General features: G+C 37.7%; 1 protein-coding gene across 7 annotated transcripts in view; it reads right to left on the reverse strand.

The window, feature by feature from the left end:
* Positions 1-23,696, reverse strand: part of CORIN (corin, serine peptidase) — a 263,611-nt gene that overhangs the window by 179,893 nt on the left and 60,022 nt on the right. For 5 of the 7 annotated variants that reach the window (XM_043870982.1, XM_043870984.1, XM_043870981.1 and 2 more), the window contains exon 4: positions 19,546-19,698. The exons of the other annotated variants lie outside the window; for them this stretch is intronic. In XM_043870982.1, the coding sequence (XP_043726917.1) occupies positions 19,546-19,698 (153 nt within the window). The remainder of the gene's footprint in view (positions 1-19,545; positions 19,699-23,696) is intronic. 7 annotated transcript variants of the gene reach the window in all.

Here is a 23,696-nt window from a genome sequence, read left to right on the forward strand (position 1 = left end):
ATTGAAACCATTTGAAAAGAATGACACACTATAGATAAAGATCTGGAAGACTGAAAAAGAAACCAAATAGAATCTCTAGAAATAAAAAGTATGTATGAATATTATAAATTAATTAGCAATAATCACATCTCAGGTAAATGTCCTTGGCTATGAGACTGCCACTGTGCAAAGGTGGATGTTATAATTTAAAACTCAGTGAACTCAATTCATATGGAAACACAAATGACCCCAAAGAGCCAAAGCAGTCTTGAGAAAGAAGAATGGAGCTGGAGGAATCAATCTTCCTGACTTCAGACCATATTACAGAGCTACAGTCATCACAACAGTATGGTACTGGTGTGAAAACAGAACTATAGACCAATGGAAAAAAGATAGAAAGCCCAGAAATAAACCCATAAACCTATGGGTACCTTATTTTTGACAAAGGAGGCAAGAATATACAATGGGGAAAAGACAGCCTTTCAATAAGTGGTGCTGGGAAAACTGGACAGCTACTTGTAAAAGAATGAAATTAGAACACTTTCTAACACGATGCACAAAGATAAACTCAAAATGGATTAAAGACCTAAATGTAAGACCAGAAACTATAAAACTCTTAGAGGAAAACACAGGCAGAACACTCTATGGCATAAATCGAAGCAATATCCTTTATGATCCACTTCCAAGAGTAATGGAAATAAAAATAAAAGTAAACAAGTGGGACCTGAGTAAACTCAAAAGCTTTTGCACAGCAAAGGAAACTATAAGCAAGGTAAAAAGACAACCCTCAGAATGGGAGAAAATAATAGCAAATTAAACAACTGACAAAGGATTAATTTCCAAAATATGCCTCTTGAGTACGTCAAGGCTGTATTTTGTCACTCTGCTTATTTAACTTATATGCAGAGTACATCATGAGAAACGCTGGGCTGGATGAAGCACAAGCTGGAATCAAGATTGCCGGGAGAAATATCAATAACCTCAGATATGCAGATGACACCACCCTTCATGGCCAATAGATGGGGAAACAGTGGAAACAGTGGCTGACTTTATTTTCGGGGGCTCCAAAATCACTGCAGACGGTGATTGTAGCCATGAAATTAAAAGACATTTGCTCCTTATGACTGACCTAGACAGCATATTAAAAGGCAAAGATGTTACTTTGTCAACAAAGGTCCGTCTAGTCAAGGCTATGGTTTTTCCAGTAGTCAAGTGTGGATGTGAGAGTTGGACTGTGAAGAAAGCTGAGCACCGAAGAATTGATGCTTTTGAACTGTGGTGTTGGAGAAGACTCTTGAGAGTCCCTTGGACTGCAAGGAGATCCAATCAGTCCATCCTAAAGGAGATCAGTCCTGGATGTTCATTGGAAGGACTGATGTTGAAGCTGAAACTCCAATACTTTGGCCACCTCATGCAAAGAGTTGACTCATTGGAAAAGACCCTGATGCTGGGAGGGATTGGGGGCAGGAGGAGAAGGGGACGACAGAGGATGAGATGGTTGGATGGCATAACTGACTCGATGGACATGGGTTTGGGTGGACTCTGGGAGTTGGTGATGGACAGGGAGGCCTGGCGTGCTGCGATTCATGGGGTCGCAAAGAGTCAGACACGACTGAGTGACTGAACTGAACTGAACTGACAAGCAGCACATACAACTCAATACCAGAAAAACAAATGACCCATCAAAAAGTGGGAAAAAACCTCACAAGACATTTCTCCAAAGAAGACACACATGAAAAAGATGCTCAATATCGCTCATTATTAAAGAAATGCAAATCAAAACTACAATGAGATATGACCTCAGACTGGTCAGAATGGCCATCATTAAAAAGTCTACAAACAATAAATGCTGGAGAGGGTGTGAAGAAAAAGGAACGCTCTTGCACTGTCGGTGGGAATGTAAATTGACATAGCCACTATGGAAGACTGTATGGAGATTCCTTTAAAAACTAGGAATAAAACCACCATATGACCCAGCAATCCTACTCCTAGGCATCTACCCTGAGGAAATCAAAATTGAAAAAGACACATGTATCCCAATGTTCATTGCAGAACTCTTTACAATAGCTAGAACATGGAAGCAATCTAGATGTCCATCGACAGATGAATGGATAAAGAAGTTGTGGTACATATACACAATGAAATATTACTCAGCCATAAAAATGGAATGCATTTGAGTCAGTCCTAATGAGGTGGATGAACCTAGAGCCTATTATACAGTGTGAAGTAATTCAGAAAGAGAAAGATAAATATCATATACTAATGCATATATATGGAATCTAGAAAGATGATACCAAAGAATTTATTGGCAAGGCAGCAAGGGAGAAACAGACATAGAGAAAACAGACTTATGGACATGGGGAAAGGGAAGGGGAGAGTGAGATGTATGGAGACAGTAACATGGAAACTTACATTACCATATGTAAAATAGATAGCCAATGGGAATTTGCTGTATATCTCAGGAAATTTAGACGGGGACTCAGTATCACCCTAGAGGGGTGGGATGGGGAGGTATATGGGAAAGGGATTCAAGAGGGAGGGGACATATGTATACCTATGGCTGATTCATGCTGAGGTTTTATATAAAACAATGACATTCTAGAAAGCAATTATTCTTCAACTAAAAAAAAATCTTTAAAAACTCAGAGAACAGATTAAAATAGAATATTAGATACTGCTGAAGGGAGAACTTGAGAATTAAAAATAAATCTGAGAAAATACAAAAAAATTCAGCACAAAGATTTATAGAGGATGGATGAGAATGTCCTACATAAGAGTAATTAGAGTTCCAGAGAGAAAGAATAGAAAAATCAGGAGTGAGGATACAGTCACAGGATTAGTAGCTGAGAACACTCCCAAACTGAAGACCTGAATCCTCAGATTCAAGAAGCACACCTGGTAAACAAGACATACAAAAAGAAATATACAGTAATAAACACTGGAAAGAGCATGAAGAAAAGGGAACCCTTCTATGCTTCTGGTGGGAATGTAAATTGGTGAAGTCATACACAGAACAGCATGGAAGTTCCTTAAAAAACTATTGATAAAGATGAGTTGCCATATGATTCAGCAAACCCACTCCTGGGCATATACCCAGAGAAAACTAATTCAAAAAGATAAATGTACCCCAGTGTCCATAGTACAGCTATTTACAATAACCAAGACATGGGAACAACCTAAGTGTCCATCGACAGTTGAACAGTAAAAGAAGATGTGGTATATATACAATGGAATATTATTCAGCCATTAAAAAGAATGAAATAATGCCATTTGCAGCAATATGGATAGACCTAGAGTTATCATATTAAGTGAAGTAAGTCAGACAAAGAAATCCAAATTTTAATAATATATGATATCATTTACTCACGAAATCTTAAAAAATGATATAAATGAACTTATTTATAAAAATAGAAAGAGACTCACAGACACAAAAAATAAATGTATGATTACCAAAAGGGATAGTTGGAATAGAGGAAAGAGAGATAAATTAGGAGTTTGGGATTAACATATACACACTGCTATCTATAAAACAGGGATATACACACTGCTATCTATAAAACAGAGAAACAACAAGGATTCACTGTAGAGCACAGGGAACTATCTAAGGTCTAATAGCTTATAGGTTATCTAATAGGTTATCTAATAGGTTATCTTATAGGTTATCTTATAGGTTATCTAATAGGTTATCTTATAGGTTATCTTATAGGTTATCTTATAGGTTATCTAATAGTTATCTAATAGGTTATCTTACAGGTTATCTAATAGGTTATCTTATAGGTTATCTAATAGTTATCTAATAGGTTATCTAATAGGTTATCTTACAGGTTATCTAATAGGTTAGCTTATAGGTCATCTAATAACCTATAAGCTGAAGCTCTAGTATTTTGGTCACCTGAGGTGAACAGATGACTAATTTCAAAAGTCCCTGATGCTGAGAAAGGTTGAGAGCAGCAGGAGAAGAGGGCGTCCGAGGACGAGATAGCTGGACAGCATCACTGATGGAATGAATGTGAACATGGACAAACTCCGGGAGATGGTGAGGGACAGGGAGGCCTGGCATGCTGCAGTCCACGGGGTCACAGACTCAAACACGACTGGGTGACTGAACAACAACAGTAACTTACAATGGAGAAGAATATACATATTATAGAGAGAAGGGAAGCTGACCGAGAGACAGAGACAGAACTGAATCACTTTGCTGTATACCTGAAACTAATACAACATTATAAATTAGCTATACGTCAGTTAAAAAAAGAAATCTACAATATACCCACTTTAGTGAAACCAGAAAACACACCCACAGAAAAAAAAAATTTTAAAGCTTCCAAAGACAAAATGCAAGTTGCCTACAAGGAAATAAGAATTAAATTTGCATTAAAGCTTCTGATGGCATCATAAGAGTACAGAAAAATGTAAAATAAATTTTTTTAAATTGATGGGTGAAAAAAAATGTTGATCTAGAATTCTGTACCTAAATCATAATATTGAGGGTTAAATAAAGGTAATTTTAGACAAAAACTAGAAAGATTTCACTGAAAGAACTTCCAAGGAGTATATCTAATTAAGGAGAGACCCAGAAAGAAGTAGCAGAAAGAAAAGTACCCAGAAAGAAGTCATTAATAACAGGATGTAAGAAGTTATGGTGATGATTATATTATGCATATTTGAAATCTCTTATAATATTGGAAAAGAGTATAAGAGCCTTCTTTGTTTAAAGATTTCTTTAAATAACCTCAAAATTTTGGAAGTTGAGCACCATTGGCTACAGTATTTGTTCCTATAGAAACCAGAAACCTAGGGCTTACTGTCTTACTTGCTCAACAATAGAGAAAAATAAAAATATCCCCCAAATTTGAAATTGGAAAAAAAACAACAAAAAGAAAGAAAGACCTTTAAAAACTGCTATGTGGTCTTCAACAAAAGAGGCAAGGATATACAATGGAAAAAAGACAACCTCTTTAACAAGTGGTGCTGGGAAAACTGGTCAACCACTTGTAAAAGAATGAAACTAGAACACTTTCTAACACCATACACAAAAATAAACTCAAAATGGATTAAAGATCTAAATATAAGACCAGAAACTAAAAAACTCCTAGAGGAGAACATAGGTAAAACACTCTCCGACATAAATCACAGCAGGATCCTCTACGACCCACCTCCCAGAATATTGAAAATAAAAGCAAAAATAAACAAATGGGACCTAAAAGCTTTTGCGCAACAAAGGAAACTATAAGCAAGGTGAAAAGACAGCCTTCAGAATGGGAGAAAATAACAGCAAATGAAGAAACAGACAAAGGATTAATCTCAAAAATATACAAGCAACTCCTGCAGCTTAATTCCAGAAAAATAAATGACCCAATCAAAGAATGCGCCAAAGAACTAAACAGACATTTCTCCAAAGAAGACATACAGATGGCTAACAAACACACGAAAAGATGCTCAACATCACTCATTACCAGAGAAATGCAAATCAAAACCTCAATGAGGTATCATTACACACCAGTCAGAATGGCTGCTATCCAAAAGCCTATAAGCAATAAATGCTGGAGAGGGTGTGGAGAAAAGGGAACCCTCTTACACTGTTGGTGGGAATGCAAACTAGTACAGCCACTATGGAGAACAGTGTGGAGAGTCCTTAAAAAACTGGAAATAGAACTGCCATACGACCCAGAAATCCCACTCCTGGGCATACACACTGAGGAAACCAGAACTGAAAGAGACACGTGCACCCCAATGTTCATCGCAGCACTGTTTATAATAGCCAGGACATGGAAGCAACCTAGAGGCCCATCAGCAGACGAATGGATAAGAAAGCAGTGGTACATATACATAATGGAATATTACTCAGCCATTAAAAAGAATTCATTTGAATCAGTTCTAATGAGATGGATGAAACTGGAGCCCATTATACAGAGTGAAGTAAGCCAGAAAGATAAAGACCAATACAGTATACCAACGCATATATATGGAATTTAGAAAGATGGATAACGATAACCTTATATGCAACACAGAAAAAGAGACACAGATGTACAGAACAGACTTTTGGACTCTATGGGAGAAGGTGAGGGTGGGATGATCTGAGAGAACAGCATTGAAACATGTATATTATCAAGTGTGAAACAGATCGCCAGTCCAGGTTGGATGCATGAGACAAGTGCTCGGGGCTGGTGCACTGGGATGACCCAGAGGGATGGGATGGGGAGGGAGGTGGGAGGGGGGTTCAGGATGGGGAACACATGTAAATCCATGGCTGATTCATGTCAATGTATGGCAAAAACCACTAAAAAATAATAAAAAATAAAAACTGCTATGTGTTATAAGGAGGTTATCAAAACAGGAACTTAAAGACACAAGCAAAAAAGACTGGAATAAAAGAAAATGGGACTGTAATACTAAAAAATTAATTTAATAGTAAGAATATTTAGAAATAGTATGTAAAAATTGAAAAAACTAATAATAATCATTATGACCATAATTAAGAAGATAAACATAAGGAAGATAGAAATTCAACAAAAAAAAATTCTGAATTCAAGAACCCAAAAGTGGAAGAGAAAAGACTTGAAAGATGTTACAATTTTTTTCCTGAAATGAAGTTATTTTGCATATGAAAAGGGCAACCATATTTCATTATGACATCAGAATCATGAACATCAAAATATAAACTAGGTAAGTTTAATAGTTAAAAAAATGTCAAAACGACTTTTCATTGTAAGACTGAATGTTGAACATAAGATGTAAAAATTAAAAAAAAAAACACTTTAGTAACATTTGGTTAATAAATATTAATTTTTGAAAAAAATACAATTCTTCAAGAGCCAGCCATCAGATGTGCTCACTGTTCACGAACTGCCACTTTTCAGAGGCCTTTTGTGGTGAACTGAGATAAACTAGCGTATATTTTTATTTTAGCATATATTTTTAAAGGAGGAAAAAAATACTGAATTTATACTGACATTACCGACTCAAAATTAAGGTTATAGGCTTTTAATTTGTCTTTATATTTATACCTCTTTTATGTTGAAAATGCTGGTTCCTAAAATCATGAATATAAATACTTACTTGTTTTCTCCTAAAATGTACAAACAATAGTTTCAAAATAACCACCCCAATATAATAATAAGACCACCTAATGGAATCTTGAAATGGATTAAAGGTGTAAATTTAAGACCTGAAACCATGAAACATCTCAGAAAAAACATGAAAAAAGCTCCTTGACGTTGGTCTTGGCAATGATTTTTTTGATAAGATGCCAAAATACAGGCAACAACAGCTAAAAAAACAAATGGAACTACATCAAACTAAAAAGTTTGAAAAGATAATGGATGGAATAGGAGAACATATTTGCAAATCATATATCTGGTAAAGGGATTAATAATCAAAATACATAAAGAACTCATCCAACTCAGCCCCCAAAAATCTTCAATAATCCAATTTCAAAATAGGCAGGGGACCTGAATAAATATTTTTCCAGGGAAGACATACAAATGATCACAAGTATATCAGGGGCCAGGGCCTCAATATATGAAATATTGGAGAAATGTTGTTGTTCAGTCACTAAATCATGTCCAGCTCTTTGAGGCTCCATGAACTGCAGCACACTAGGCTTCTCCGTCCTTCACTATCTCCTGGAGTTTGCTCAAACTCGTGCCCATTGAGTCGGTGATACCATTCAACCATCTCATCCTCTGTCACCCTCTTCTACTGCCCTCAATCTTTCCAAGCATCAGGATCTTTTCCAATAAGTTGACTCTTTGCATCAGGTGGCCAAAGTATTACAGCTTCAGCACCAGTCCTTCCAACGAATATTCAGGATTGATTTCCTTTAGGATTGACTGGTTTGATCTCCTTGCAGTCCAAGGGACTCTCAAGAGTCTTCTCCAGCACCACAATTCAAAAGCATTAATTCTTCAGTGCTCAGCCTTCTTTATGGTCCAAGTCTCACATCTGTACATGACTACTAGAAAAGCCATAGCTTTGACTATACAGATCTTTGTCAGCAAAGTGATGTCTCTGCTTTTTTTATACACTGTTTAGGTTTGTCGTACATTCAATTGATAATATTCTAACCCTGGCTCCCCAAAACTCATTGTCCTTCCCACAAGTAAATGTATTCACTTCACCCCAACAGCTCAAAAGTCTTAAGTCATTTCAGCATCAAAATCTAAAGTCTTACTGAAACAAAGAGACTTATGACTTACTCAGACATGAAGACTTACTCAGACTGTTGACACAGCAAGGGCAGGAGAGGATGGGATGAGTTGACAGAATAGCATTGAAATATATACATTACCATATGCAAAACAGATAACTAATGGGAAGTTGCGGTATAACACAGGAAACTCAAGCTGGTGCTCTGTGATGACCTAGAGGGGTGGGTCCGGGTGTGAGGTGACAGGGAGATTCAAGACAGAGGGAACATATATACACCTATGGCTGATTCATGCTGATGTACGGTAGAAACCAAGGCAACACCGTAAGGCAATTATCCTCCAATTAAAAAATAATTTTTTTATAAAAAGAAAATCAAAAGGAAGAGAAAACACATACACACAGAAGTCTAAAGTCTCATCTAAATGTCATCTAAATCATCTAAATATGGATGAGACTCAAGATATGATTGATCCTCAGGCAAAATTCCTCTTCAGCTGTCAATGTGTGGAACTAGACAAATTATGTGATTCTAAAACAAAATGGGGGGAGAGGCTTGGGGGGAGAGGCATGGGGGGGGCATTTTCATTCCCAAAAGGAGGAATAATAGATAAGGAAGGGGTGACAGGTCCCTACTGAATACTGATGGTGTCCCCATGTCTCACTGCCTCACATGTCTCACGGCCTCTATGGTCAGCTACAGTGTGACCACTTGGCAAGCCCCCAAACTCTAGAACAAGCAAAGACTTTTTATTTAAGATCTTCTTTTCCCTCCCATATTATATTTTCCATTTTTGTTGGCTTTCAAGGACACATAATATGGTAACATGGTCTGTGGCTTAATAACCATAAAACTGATCATCATCAGTCTTCTGAAATGTATATCCTAGAGGCCTTTGTCTAGTGCATATTTATGAACATATAACCACAGAAGAAACTAATTCTCTGCCTTTAATAAACAATGGAAGGATTGGAAAGTAATTTCAAGGAGAGAATTATAGAATTCCAGATCTCCATTTTCTGAAATGATGAAATTCTCATTTTGAAGAAGGAAATGGCAACCCACTTCATTATTCTTGCCTGGAGAATCCTGTGGATAGGGGAGCCTGTTGAGCTGCCGTCCATGGGGCTGCACAGAGTCAGACACGACTGAAGCGACTTAGCATGTAAAATTCTCATTAGTACCTGTAAAAGCACAGTGCATCATCCATAAAATTGAAAACAAAAGACTCTATTCAGTGTAGCTAAGAATTATGTTATGAATAAGTTTTTAAATCTAAGAATGAAACAGTATAATCTGATTAAAAATGGAAAATCCATGAAAGACCTTCAAAATAAAACTTTTATAACTGTAAATAAAACTTGATGATGTTTAGAAGAAAGATTTATTATAGAAAAAAGTGGTATGAATTAGCAATCTTGTCTTTTAAAGAATAAACAGTTGAAATGAATTATGTCTTCTTTGTTCTCTTAACCTCCCTTATGAATTTCTCAGGTTATAAAAAAAATGTTCATGTCTCAAGGCAGTTACTAGAAAATTGGCTACTTGAGAACAGGATTTCTATCTGATCCACCATTATAGTCTACAGAGCCAAACCTCAGAGCTTGGCACCCAAAAATAACTGTTTAAGAACCAATGGTGATTCCTAGTATTAACATAGCCTCTCAGAAATTGAGATGTCTCACAAAGCTTGTAAGGGTATACTGGTGTCAGAATGAATTTATACCAATTAAAATAATCACAAACAAGTACTGTAAGTTTTATCAGTTAAACACCTCCTGCAAGTATTAATGATGCACAGCAGCAAAAAAGAACAAAATATGTTAACACTAACAGACAAGGAATGGTTTGCATCACGTGTAAATTGATGCAAAGCTTTTGGCTTGGAAAAGCCATTACCATATTCATTTCAACTACAAGTAAGTGAAAAGGCATATTCTCCAAAGACACAAGTAACAGCAAACAGATTCCTGCTGATGGGTTTCTTGCTCTGAACACACAGTTGTACAAAGACTAGAAACCTGAGATAGCAAATTGAGCGATTCAAGCAAAAGAATATATACAGTGCCAATTTGCTTTCAGAATCATGGAGTAAATTAAATTACACACTTTGAAATAAAACTTTTACATGCAAATTTGGCTTTTAAAAGATCATTTTTGTCCTTGGATTTGATCAGGACTGTTTTTGTAATGCTGTTATCAGTATGCTACTTTTTTTTCCTCTACATGGATCAAATGTATGGGGCCATTGTTCCTGAAGAGGAACCAGAAGCCTTTTTGACACGGCAATTTAACTCCAACTCTTGCTTGCTGTAATAATGTATTATAGGCACATTACCTTTGGGGGTGGATGTCACTGTGACTGCAGGATTCATTTTGGAGAAGGGGTCTGGAAGTCTTGCCCAGAAATCTTTGCAATGGGAGGAATGGGACTGTGGCCAAAGGAGGACTGTGAACCAAGGACTGGAGCCGAAGGAGAATGAACCAGGCACTGTTCCATCATCCCTTTCAAAACCATAGTTCTGCAAAGACTGAGTTTTCTCTCTCTGGGAGGAACCCAATACATCCCAGGGACAGAGTCCTCTACAGATGGAATGAGGAAGAAGGAAAGCGGAGTGGGAGGGGGGAAAAAGGAGTCCATCCCTACATTCAAATTGTCTTTCTCCCTCTCCCAAGAATTAAGGAGGTCTTTATTAGAACACTACCATGCCAACCAGATAAGCAGGCAAAAGTTATTTAAATGCTTCAGTTGTTCTTGTTTGGATGTTGATATTAGCCAGAACCCATGCCTGAATCTCATTACTATTCTTTAAGCCTAAAGAATATAATTTAGTATATGGAGAGGGCAATCAACTATACTTGAAGCTTGGAGCTTAACATTGGTGGCCAGTAGAGCACATAAGCGATGGGGTCCAGGGTCATGACTACAGTAAATTTTGAAAGTAGCAAATTCCTAGTGAAGTAGCTTAGGCAGATCTCAGACTCTCTCAAGTACTAAAAAAAAAAAAAAAATCCACGAATTTCCTCTAAAGCATATGTTCTTAATTATAATCCAGAGACCCCAATGGGTTCATGCATAAAATTTTTGCTGTCAATCCCCCTCCCAGGCATATATCTGGAAAAGATGAAAGCTCTAATACAAAAAGATATGTGCACCCCAATGTTCAGAGCAGCATTATTTACAATAGCCAAGACATGGAAGCAATCTCAGTGTACATCAACAGATGAATGGATAAAGAAGATGTTTTATATATATATATACACACACACACACACACACATACATACACTGGAATATTATTCAGATGTAAAAAAGAATGAAGCAATGTTATTTGATATATAATATTATCCCCATTTCCAAGGAGCAGCAGCTGGCAGGCTCAGGAGGGCCAAGAGGAGCTACTCCACATTCAAGGTCAGGAGGGGCGGTTGTGAGGAGATACCCGTCCTCCAAGGTATAAAGCAGTGGCTGCGCTTTGCTGGAGCAGCCATGAAGAGATGCCCCATGTCCAAGGTAAGAGAAACCCAAGTAAGATGGTAGGTATTGCGAGAGGGCATCAGAGGCAGACAGACTGAAACCATAATCACAGAAAACTAGCCAATCTGATCACAGGACCACAGTCTTGTCTAACTCAGTGAAACTGAGCCATGCCGTCTGGGGCCACCTGAGACGGATGGGTCATGGTGGACAGGTCTGACAGAGTGTGGTCCACGGGAGAAGGGAATGACAAACCACTTCAGTGTTTGTGCCTGAGAACCCCGTGAACAGTATGAAAAGGCAAAAAAATAGGACACTGAAAGAGGAATTCCCTAGGCTGGTAGGTGTCCAATATGCTACTGGAAATCAGTGGAGAAATAACTCCAGAAAGAATGAAGGGATGGAGCCAAAGTAAAAACAATACCCAGTTGTGGATGTGACTGTTGATAGAAGCAAGGTCAAATGCTGTAAAGAGCAATACTGCATAGGAACCTGGAATGTTAGGTCCATGAATTAAGGCAAATTGGAAGTGGTCAAACAGGAGATGGCAAGAGTGAATGTCGACATTCTAGGAATCAGCAAACTAACATGGACTGGAATGGGTGAATTTAACTCAGATGACCATTATATTTACTACTGTGGGCAGGAATCCCTTAGAAGAAATGGAGTAGCCATCATGGTCAACAAGAGTCTGAAATGCAGTACTTGGATGCAATCTCAAAAATGACAGAATGATCTCTGTTCATTTCCAAGGCAAACCATTCAATACCACGGTAATCCAAGCCAATGCCCCAACCAGTGACACTAAATAAGCTGAAGTTGAACTGTTCTGTGAAGACCTACAAGACCTTTTAGAACTAACACCCAAAAAAGATGTCCTTTTCATTATAGGGTAATGGGATGCAAAAGTAGGAAGTCAAGAAACACCTAGAGTAACAGGCAAATTTGGACTTGGAGTACTGAATGAAGCAGGGCAAAGACTAATAGAGTTTTGCCAAGAGAATGCACTGGTCATAGCAAACACCCTCTTCCAACAACACAAGAGAAGACTCTACACATGGACATCACCAGATGGTCAACACCGAAATCAGATTGATTATATTCTTTGCAGCCAAAGATGGAAAAGCTCTATACAGTCAGCAAAAACAAGACTGGGAGCTGACTAGCTCAGATCATGAACTCCTTATTGCCAAATTCATATTTAAATTGGAGAAAGTAGGGAAAACCACTAGATCATTCAGGTATGACCTAAATCAAATCCCTTATGACTATACAGTGGAAGTGAGAAATAGATTTAAGGGACTAGATTTGATAGACAGAGTGCCTGATGAACTATGGACAGAGGTTTGTGACATTGTACAGGAGACAGGGATCAAGACCATCCCCATGGAAAAGGAATGCAAAAAAGCAAAATGGCTGCCTGAGGAGGCCTTACAAATAGCTGTAAAAAGAAGAGAAGCAAAAAGCAAAGGTGAAAAGGAAAGATATTCCCATTTGAATGCAGAGTTCCAAAGAATAGCAAGGAGAGATAAGAAAGCCTTCCTCAGGGATCGATGCAAAGAAATAGAGGAAAACAACAGAATGGGAAAGACTAGAGATATCTTCAAGAAAATTAGAGATACCAAGGGAACATTTCATGCAAAGATGGGTTTGATAAAGGACAGAAATGGTATGGACCTAACAGAAGCAGAAGATACTAAGAAGAGGCGGCAAGAATACACAGAAGAACTGTACAAAAAAGATCTTCACAACCCAGATAATCACAGTGGTATAATCACTCACCTAGAGCCAGACATCCTGGAATGTGAAGTCAAGTGGGCCTTAGAAAGCATCACTACAAACAAAACTAGTGGAGGTGATGGAATTCCAGTTGAGCGATTTCAAATCTTGAAAGATGATGCTGTGAAAGTGCTGCACTCAATATGCCAGCAAATTTGGAAAACTCAGCAGCAGTCACAGGACTGGAAAAGGTCAGTTTTCATTCCAATCCCAAAGAAAGGCAATGCCAAAGAATGTTCAAACTTCTGCACAGTTGTACTTATCTCACACGCTAGGAAAGTAATGCTCAAAATTCTTCAAGCCAGGCTTCAGCAATACATGAACCGTGAACTTCCAGATGTTCAAGCTGGATTTAGAAAAGGCAGAAGAACCAGAGATCAAATTGCCAACATCTGCTAGATCATCGAAAAAGCAAGGGAGTTCCAGAAAAACATCTGTTTCTGCTTTATTGACATGACAAGCCTGTGACTGTGTGGATCACAATAAACTGTGGAAAATTCTGAAAGAGACGGGAATACCAGCCCACCTGACCTGCCTCTTGAGAAACCTGTATGCAGGTCAGGAAGCAACAGTTAGAACTGGACATGGAACAACAGACTGGTTCCAAATAGGAAAAGGAGTATGGTAAGGCTGTATATTGTCACCCTGCTTATTTAACTTCTATGCAGAGTACATCGTGAGAAAGGCTGGGCTGGAAGAAGCACAAGCTGGAATCAAGATTGCCAGAAGAAATATCAATAACCTCAGATATGCAGATGACACCACCCTTATGGCAGAAAGTGAAGAGGAACTAAAAAGCCTCTTGATGAATGTGAAAGAGGAGACTGAAAAAGTTGGTTTAAAGCTCAACATTCAGAAAACTAGGATCATGGCATCCGGTCCCATCACTTCATGGGAAATAGATGGGGAAACAGTGGAAATAGTGGCTCACTTTATTTTTTTGGACTCCAAAATCACTGCAGATGGTGATTGCAGCCATGAAATTAAAAGATGCTTACTCCTTGGAAGGAAAGTTATGACCAACCTAGACAGCATATTAAAAAGCAGAGACTACTTTGCCAACAAAGGTCTGTCTAGTCAAGGCTATGGTTTTTCCAGTGGTCATGTATGGATGTGAGAATTGGACTGTGAAGAAAGCTGAGCACCGAAGAATTGATGCTTTTGAACTGTGGTGTTGGAGAAGACTCTTGAGAGTCCCTTGGATGGCAAGGAGATCCAACCAGTCCATCCTAAAGAAGATCAGTCCTGGGTGTTCATTGGAAGGACTGATGCTGAAGCTGAAACTCCAATACTTTGGCCACCTGATGTGAAGAGTTGACTCATTGGAAAAGACCCTGATGCTGGGAGGGACTGGGGGCAGGAGGAGAAGGGGACGACAGAGGATGAGATGGTTGGATGGCATTACTGACTCGATGCACATGGTTTGAGTAAACTCCGGGAACTGGTGATGGACAGGGAGGCCTGGCATGCTGCGGCTCATGGGGTCGCAGAGTCTCAGACACGACTGAGAGACTGAGCTGAATGTTATATGAAGCAACATGAATGGACCTAGTGAATATCATACTAAGTAATGCAAGTCAGACAAAGATAATATTATATATCACTTATATGTACAATCTAATAATTATTACAAGTGAACTTATTTACAAAACAGGAACAGACCCACAGACATAGAAAAGACGCATACGGTTACCAAAGGGGAAGGGGTGGGGGAAAAACTGGGAGTGTGGGGTTAACAGGTGCACACTCTCATATATAAAATAAACAAGGACTTACTGTATAACACAGGCACCTATATTCTAAAACATAATGAATTATAATAGAAAAGGATCAAAAAGAATATATACATATTTACATATATATATATATAAATGAATCACTTTGCTGTACACTTAAAACAATATTAAAAAACAACTATGTTTCAGTTAGAAGAAACTTGCTGTCTATGAAGAAATTGGACAGGAGAAAAATATTATCTCTATTTCCAATAAGCTTCAAATGAAATTTAGCTTACTTAAATTATCAATGTAGACAACAATCAGAAAAACATATTAGACATCATAGCTGTTTTCATATCAACATAGACTTATTATAGACATTTCAAAATATTACGTATGTTCATCCATATTATAAAATTATAGTTATTGACCTAGGCTCGTTATCATTATTTAATGTGATAAAAAATAAACACATGTATTACTATATCATGAATTTATATTTACATTTTGATAACTAGATTTTCATAAAATTGCTTTTCTTTATGATTCTGTGTGGTGTGCTTTAAGCATCAAAGAGTTATCTGAGAAAGCAATTATAAGCTTGACCAGATCATCAAAGGAGTCCCTGGCACAAAAATATTAAGAAGCTCTGTTGTAGAGTATCACTGCTTTTCCAGAGAATATGTCATGAACAGCTAAAATTCAGGTTCCCTAGTATCTCACAAGTTTAAGAATTGTACAGGCTTTTTCACAGAGAGAAAGTTATGCAGGTATACATGAAAATTAAATATAAACCCCTTTATACCTATAGATCTAACATGCAGTAAAGTCAATATATATAAATTAAATAGAAATGAAACTACAAAACTGGTAAGATTTAAGTTAATTACATTAATGAATTAATGTTAACAGTGCTATGCTAAAACACTATGAATATGGTGCTAACTCCTAAAGCATGAGTTCTCCGGTATTTAGGAAGCTTATCCTACCAGGTATCCCCACTGAGTAAATCAGTTTTCCTCTGTTTTAACTGCCACAAAGTCATCCTTTGTACAACATGCCAGTATACACTTTAGCTCTGCAATTGAGAAGACTCTCAAACCTGCCTCTGTTCCTTTCTTAATGGCTGGACAAATGTCTAAGAAATAAAGCTTAGCAGCAACTTTATCATAAATAGAAGCTCAAATAAATAAAACCTTGAATAGCCAAAGCAATCTTGAGAAAGAAGAATGGAACTGGAGGAATCAACCTGCCTGACTTCAGGCTCTACTACAAAGCCACAGTCATCAAGACAGTGTGGTACTGGCACAAAGACAGAAATATAGATCAATGGAACAAAATAGAAAGCCCAGAGATAAATCCACGCACCTATGGACACCTTATTTTTGACAAAGGAGGCAAGACTATACAATGGAGAAAAGACAATCTCTTTAACAAGTGGTGCTGGGAAAACTGGTCGACCACTTGTAAAAGAATGAAACTAGAACACTTTCTAACACCATACACAAAAAGAAACTCAAAATGGATTAAAGATCTAAATGTAAGACCAGAAACTATAAAACTCCTAGAGGAAAACATAGGCAAAACACTCTCTGACATAAACCACAGCAGGATTCTCTATGACCTACCTTCCAGAATATTGAAAATAAAAGCAAAAATAAACAAATGGGACCTAATTAAAATTAAAAGCTTCTGCACAACAAAGGAAACTATAAGCAAAGTGAAAAGACAGCCTTCCGAATGGGAGAAAATAACAGCAAATGAAGCAGTGGATAAAGAATTAACCTCAAAAATATACAAACAACTCCTGCAGCTCAATTCCAGAAAATTAAAAGACCAGAAAAAATTAAAATTCCAGAAAAATAAAAGACCAAATCAAAAAGTGGGCCAAAGAACTAAACAGACATTTCTCCAAAGAAGACATACAGATGGCTAAAAAACACATGAAAAAATGCTCAACATCACTCATTATCAGAGAAATGCAAATCAAAACCACAATGAGGTACCATTTCACGCCAGTCAGAATGGCTGCTATCCAAAAGTTTACAAGCAATAAATGCTGGAGAGGGTGTGGAGCAAAGGGAACCCTTTTACACTGTTGGTGGGAATGCAAACTAGTACAGCCACTATGGAGAACAGTGTGGAGAGTCCTTAAAAAACTGGAAGTAGAACTGCCATATGACCCAGCAATCCCACTGCTGGGCATACATACCTAGGAAACCAGAACTGAAAGAGACACGTGTACCCCAATGTTCATCACAGCTCTGTTTACAATAGCCAGGACATGGAAGCAACCTAGATGCCCATCAGCAGACGAATGGATAAAGAAGCTATGGTACATATACATAATGGAATATTACTCAGCCATTAAAAAGAATTCATTTGAATCAGTTCTAATGAGGTGGATGAAACTGGAGCCTATTATACAGAGTGAAGTAAGCCAGAAAGATAAAGACCAATACAGTATACTAACACATATATATGGAATTTAGAAAGATGGTAACGATAGCCCTGTATGTGAGACAACAAGAGAGACACAGATGTATAGAACAGTCTTTTGGACTCTGTGGGAGAGGGTGAGGGCAGGATGATATGGGAGAATGGCATTGAAACACGTAAATTATCATATGTGAAACGAATCGCCAGTCCAGGTTTGATGCGTGATACAGGATGCTCGGGGCTGGTACACTGGGACGACCCAGAGGGATGAGATGGGGAGAGAGTTGGGAGGGGGTGTTCAGGATGGGGAACACATGTACACCCATGGTGGATTCAAGTCAATGTATGGAAAAACCAATACAATGTTGTAAAGTAAAATAAATAAATAATTTTAAAAAAAGAAGCTCAACAGTCACCAAAATTTCATATCAGTACTTGTTATAAGACAGTTATCCAGGTTATCAAGAATAGGTGTACATTAACTACTTTTTATCATTGAAATAAAAGGGTACATTTAAGAAATTCTTATAGAGAATTCTTGGATCCCCCAGAAAACATGTGAGGTTACTCAGGCCCCAGATAGAGAAATACTGTCCAAAAAACAACAGAAGAATGATAAGCCATTGACCCATCCACATTTACATATAAGCACAGATTCCGCCTCCAAACTGCACAATAACCTACAGTCAGTAATCTACAGAGGTGACTCTAAGGACAGCAGAAATGACCTCCAAAGAACATAAAAAAGACATCCAGGATTCTACTCTGGCAGGATAGAAAATGTCAGAGGAAAAGGAGAAGGGACTTCATGTGATTTCGGATCTAACTGGACCCCCTCTCCCCACATTACCCACTTGGATAGCTTCCTGATGCAGAGTCATTCAAGTATAACTTCAGATCTTGCTCTGATTCTCTTAGCTTCATATTCTTGCAGAAATCACTTTCAAGCTAATACTGTGTTAAAAACAGAAAACTAGGAAGAAAGAATAAGCTTAAGGTTTTTGATTGGTGTATAAACTATCTACACTCAGCAAATTCAGAGTGCGTGTTTAGGGTGTTTTGGTACAGAATTATCAGTGCTAATAAATCACTGTTGTTTCACTCCCATGATCCAAGTCATTTTATCTTTAGAAGAGAGACTATATAATTCATTGAGGAGAAAAATATGTATATAAGGTGAATGTCATTGTTAGGAGAATGGTTGAAATAAATTATGGTGTAATGCCAGTACAGAATGTCATTCAATCATTGTAATAATGAATTAGAGCTAAATCACTGTCTTAGAGATATTTACATCAAGTATTCTTTTTTAAAAATGTATTTTATTTGGTGGTGCTGGGTCTTTGTTGCTGCCCTGGGGCTACCCTCTAGTTGTGGCGCACAGGCTTCCCATCGCGGTGGCGTGAAGAACGGGTTTACTGTGAAGAATGGGCTCTAGCACGGGCTCAGAAGTTGCAGTGCATGGGCTTAGTGCCACTGTGGCATGTGGAATCTTTCCAGACCAGGGATCAAACCTGTGTTCCGTGCACTGGCAGAGAGATTCTTAACCCCTGGACCACTAGGGAAGTCCTACATGAAGTATTCTTGAGTGAGAAAAACATTATATAGAAGATTGTATGTAATAAATGCGATCTCATTTTCTGAAAAACAAAAATGAGTTAGACTTAAAAAATATTCACAACCTAGAAGTTGAAAGCTATGTTTTATTTGGCAGGAATTTTTAGGACTTCAAGCCCAGGAGGTAGCATCTCAAGTAACTCCAACAGAAATGCTCTGACGAGGTGAGGAGGTGAAGAAGCATGAAAGTGTTAGGTGCTCAATCATGTCCAACTCAGCATTGTGTAGGAGTTTTCCAACAAAGAGCAGGTAGTCTGAATGTCAAAAGATTATTGTTGATTAAAGAAAACCAGATGTCTAGTTAAGGAATTTAGTGCTTTTCTATGTATGAGAAAATGCAGGAGTCTGGGCTCACTGAAATCACTCCTCACATGCACCTCGCCTACCTGGGGTTGGTGTCCGGTGCTCCACATTCTGTGGGACCTCAGGGCTCACTGTGCGGAGCGGCCACCGTCTCAGAGTTGCTAGGTGGCAGGTATTCGCTCCTTCCTGAGTTCCTTCAGGGCTCACCAACTCACCGTGGGTGGCGACTGCAATCACTGATGACAGTGACATCCTTTGTTTACTGATACGGCAGGAAATAGTCCATTTCTCAAGACAGAAACACTCCAGTATATGTTATTCTGTATACACATTTGGGTATATACGTTTATACGACTGTATGAGCAAGGGAAAACTACAAAATCGTACACACTAGGGCAACATGGGTTACCTGTGGGCAGAAATAGGATAATATGATGCAAAAGGAAGAAAAATGAAGTGATTTATTCAAAAAAGGGGGAGAAGAAAGTCTTCCATTTAAAATAATATATAATGTGATCATACTTATTCATCATAAAAAGAAGAAAAATCAACTGTCAATGTTGGAGGAAATGCAAAAGAAGCAATAGACTAGATAAAGAAGATAAAAGCAGGGTTAGGAAACACTTCCAGAACGGCACAGTAAGATCCTCCAAAAATCTGTTTCTCTATAAAAGCAATAAAAACACTGGGAAGAAATGTCAAAAATCATATTTTTCAGAACTTTGGAATGTAACTAAAGGTCTGCATTAATTAGAGGAACATTTGTTCCCAGAAAAATGGTGGAATCACAGTGAGAACTAAGAACTTCGCAGCAATTCACTTTGCCCTATTCACATCACCCTCTCCTCCATTCCACAGAAGCCTTGAAAACCAATGGCTTCACAGCCCTGGTAACTGTGAAAACCAGCAACCTAGAAGGCAATGGAAGGGGAAGAATGAGTTTGAAGCTCATCAAAACGCTGTCTCCAGGGAACTGTCAGCATCCAACTTGTCTAGAAGCTCCCTGAAAAGGATTCATCCTCAGCACTTGTCTTTACTTGAATTAACTCAGAACTTTCTCTTCACAAAAATTTCTGTCCCCAGGGTACTTGTTGAAAACTATCTATAGTAATTGTTTAACATCACAGGTACTTTAGGCAAGGACACCTGTTGAAAATAAGAGATTGATAAAAACACTTAGAAGGAAAATCTAGGGAATGAGATGTTTGAAATGGCCTTTGAAAAGCTCTGACATATTCCCTGGGAAACTAGAAGGCCAGGGCTATGCCCATATCCAAGAAAAATACGAGAAACCGGTCACAAAAGCCTCGTATTTATTTCATGATGCCCTTTATATGAAATATTCAGAACAGGCACATCTACTGAGACAAAAAGTAGATTAATTTTGGATACAGGCTGAGGGAGAGGAGAAATGGGCAATAATGGATACAGCATCTCTTTTTGCAGTGATGAAAATATTCTAAAATTAGGTGGTGGTGATAGTTGTACAATTCTGTGAATACATTTTAAAAATATGCAATTACTAGGAATTCCCTGGCAGTCCAGTCATTAGGACTCAGTACTTTCACTGCCATGGCTTGGATTCAATCCCTCATTGGAGAACCAAGATCCCATAAGCCAATTGACACAGCAAAAAAAAAAAAAACTGAATTATATATATTAGAGGTCAAATTTTATGGTTTGTGGATTATATCTCAAACAAGGTTTTTTCTAAGTGAATGAGAAGTGCTGATTTTTCACCTGATACAGAAGATTTAGGAGCAGGTAAGCGTGGGCTTCCGTGGTGGTGCTAGGAGAAAGAACCCGCCTGCCAATGCAGGAGACATAAGAGACACAGGTTCGATCTCTGGGTTGGGAAGATCCCCTGGAGGAGGAAACAGCAACCACTCCAGTATCTTTGCCTGGAGAATCCCACGGACAGAGGAGCCTAGCGGGCTACAGTCCATGGGGTTGCAAAGAGTCAGACACGACTGAGGTGACACGAAACGCGCTTTCAGCACGTGAGCCCACTCTCGTCACTGATCCCTGATGGGAGCTTGTGGGTTAGTTTATTTTGTGCCATATTACTTTTAACCCAAATGCTCTTGGTTGGTAAAAGAGTTTTCCCTTCCCTAAAACTCAATATATCCTGCTAAAATATTTATAATATATATAAGAAGAAAAGATGAAAATAAAAATCCACATACAGAATGCAATCTAGAAAAATCCCTTGCTGAAATATAGCATGAAAGATAACTGTGGCCTTTTACCTTTCTATATTACAACTGATTTTCAAAATGCAACTAATGAAACTCCAAACATAATAGATGTCACACAAAACCTATTTCACATTTACAAAGCCCAACTCTGCCACATAGTGTAACATAGGAGATATTCTGGTTAAATTTTACAAACTGCAGTATTCTATGCAATGGTATAATATTAAGGACCCTCAAAAGAAAATGTCGTTAGGAAAAGCTATTTCCTGGTACTTTTTTGCCAGGAGTTCTCCCCTTGTTTTTCTACCCAGGATATTGGATAGGACAGAATGTCTCACCACTGTATTTTTGAACTGAAGTGGACTCAAATAGCTTTTACATATGCCAGAAATTTAAAACCACTTTTAATTAGAGAATAGTTTTTTAAAGGAATAAAAGCAAATTCCCTGCTATGTGTTAATAGAGATATACAGCATTAAATGATACTTTAAGTAAAATTGACTAAACAGATACCAAATACAGAAGTGTGATTATGCATTACCAATAAAAGTAATCAGGTATTATATTTTTGAAGTAACTGTAGTTCATCTATTTATTCATTTAAAAATATTTTATTGAGCACTGGCAATAAAGCAGTAAACAAAACAGATTACTTTCTCTACTCTCCTAGAGCTTAAAATTTGCTCAGAAATGCTCCTGCTGTTGCAAAGAAAGCAGTGAAATTAAATAAGGAAGCATGATATACTTGAAAGAACACTGGTCCAGGAGCCCCAGGATCTGAATCCCAATTCCATGGTTACTGACTAGTAAACAAGTGACACTGGATACATCAACTTGATTTCCCGAAGCCTCAATTTCATACCTTGAAAAATGGTGTATATATCTGTCCTGTATACCTTATTAATTATAAGGGCTACAGGGAGATAAACAAGGTCCTATTGTATAGCACGGGGAACTACGTTCAATACCCTTGTGATAAACCATAATAGAAAAGAATATGGAAAAGTATGTATATATATATATATATATATATATATAACTGAATTACTTTCGGTACAGCAGAAATTAACACATTGTAAATCAACTATACTTCAATAAAATTTTTTTTAAAAGAACCACAGAGAAAATATTCAAACATGCCCCGAAAACTATCCAAAGTTTGATACTCACAGGCTAGCAATATTATTGAAATGCATGATAAACTATCAAATCCCTTACAGTAAATAACTTTAGTTAATATAGACAGTCTATTGAGAGTCTATATGATCAGACAGACAGTAAAGCTCAAGGCTAACAGTCAAATACATTAAGAACACAGAATGACACATATTCAAAGGTTTTCACCTTTATCTAATTAAGCATTTTAATTTCACCTGGATTTCCTTTACATGTCAAATTATGTTCATATTCTCAAGCAATATTCCAGCCATAGGAAGAGAAAATGAGTCAAACAGACTCCCATCAAACTTCCCAACTGAGCAACAAGGACAAGACCATATATTTCTTTACTCTTCAGGGTATGTGTTTGTCACCTCTATTTTAACAATGATGGAACTTTCAAAATACCAATTACTATAATTGCAACCACATTAACTGGACTGAATTTTTGCTTAAATTACTTCTGTCCTTCTGTTGAAAAACACAGTCCTAAGAATAATGAAGTGTTTAAGACATGACCAAAATATTAAAAACTTCAAAATTAAACTCATGAGGAAAATACAATTTACCTGGCATAATTTGGGTTTGCAGTATTACTGTCAGTTAAAAAGTATGAATCTTAGGAATCACTGGTGAACACTAAGCATAGGAAACAGTTAACATCTATTGGTGCTCTGTAGAATCCAAACATTCTGACTCTTTGGTGTTAGAGAAACAGAATAATCCTGCTTTTCTTCAGATGCCGGCAAATTTATACTGTGATAGCTTAAGAGTCAGCTTAATCCTTCCCTTCCTGGCTCAGAATGAAAATAAATATTCTTTCCTAGACCTAAGATGTGATTCTCCCCTGGAGGTTTTGATGAAAGAGGGAGGACCAA

The sequence above is a fragment of the Cervus elaphus genome, chromosome 17 (assembly GCF_910594005.1).
Source record: "Cervus elaphus chromosome 17, mCerEla1.1, whole genome shotgun sequence".
NCBI lineage: Eukaryota > Metazoa > Chordata > Mammalia > Artiodactyla > Cervidae > Cervus > Cervus elaphus.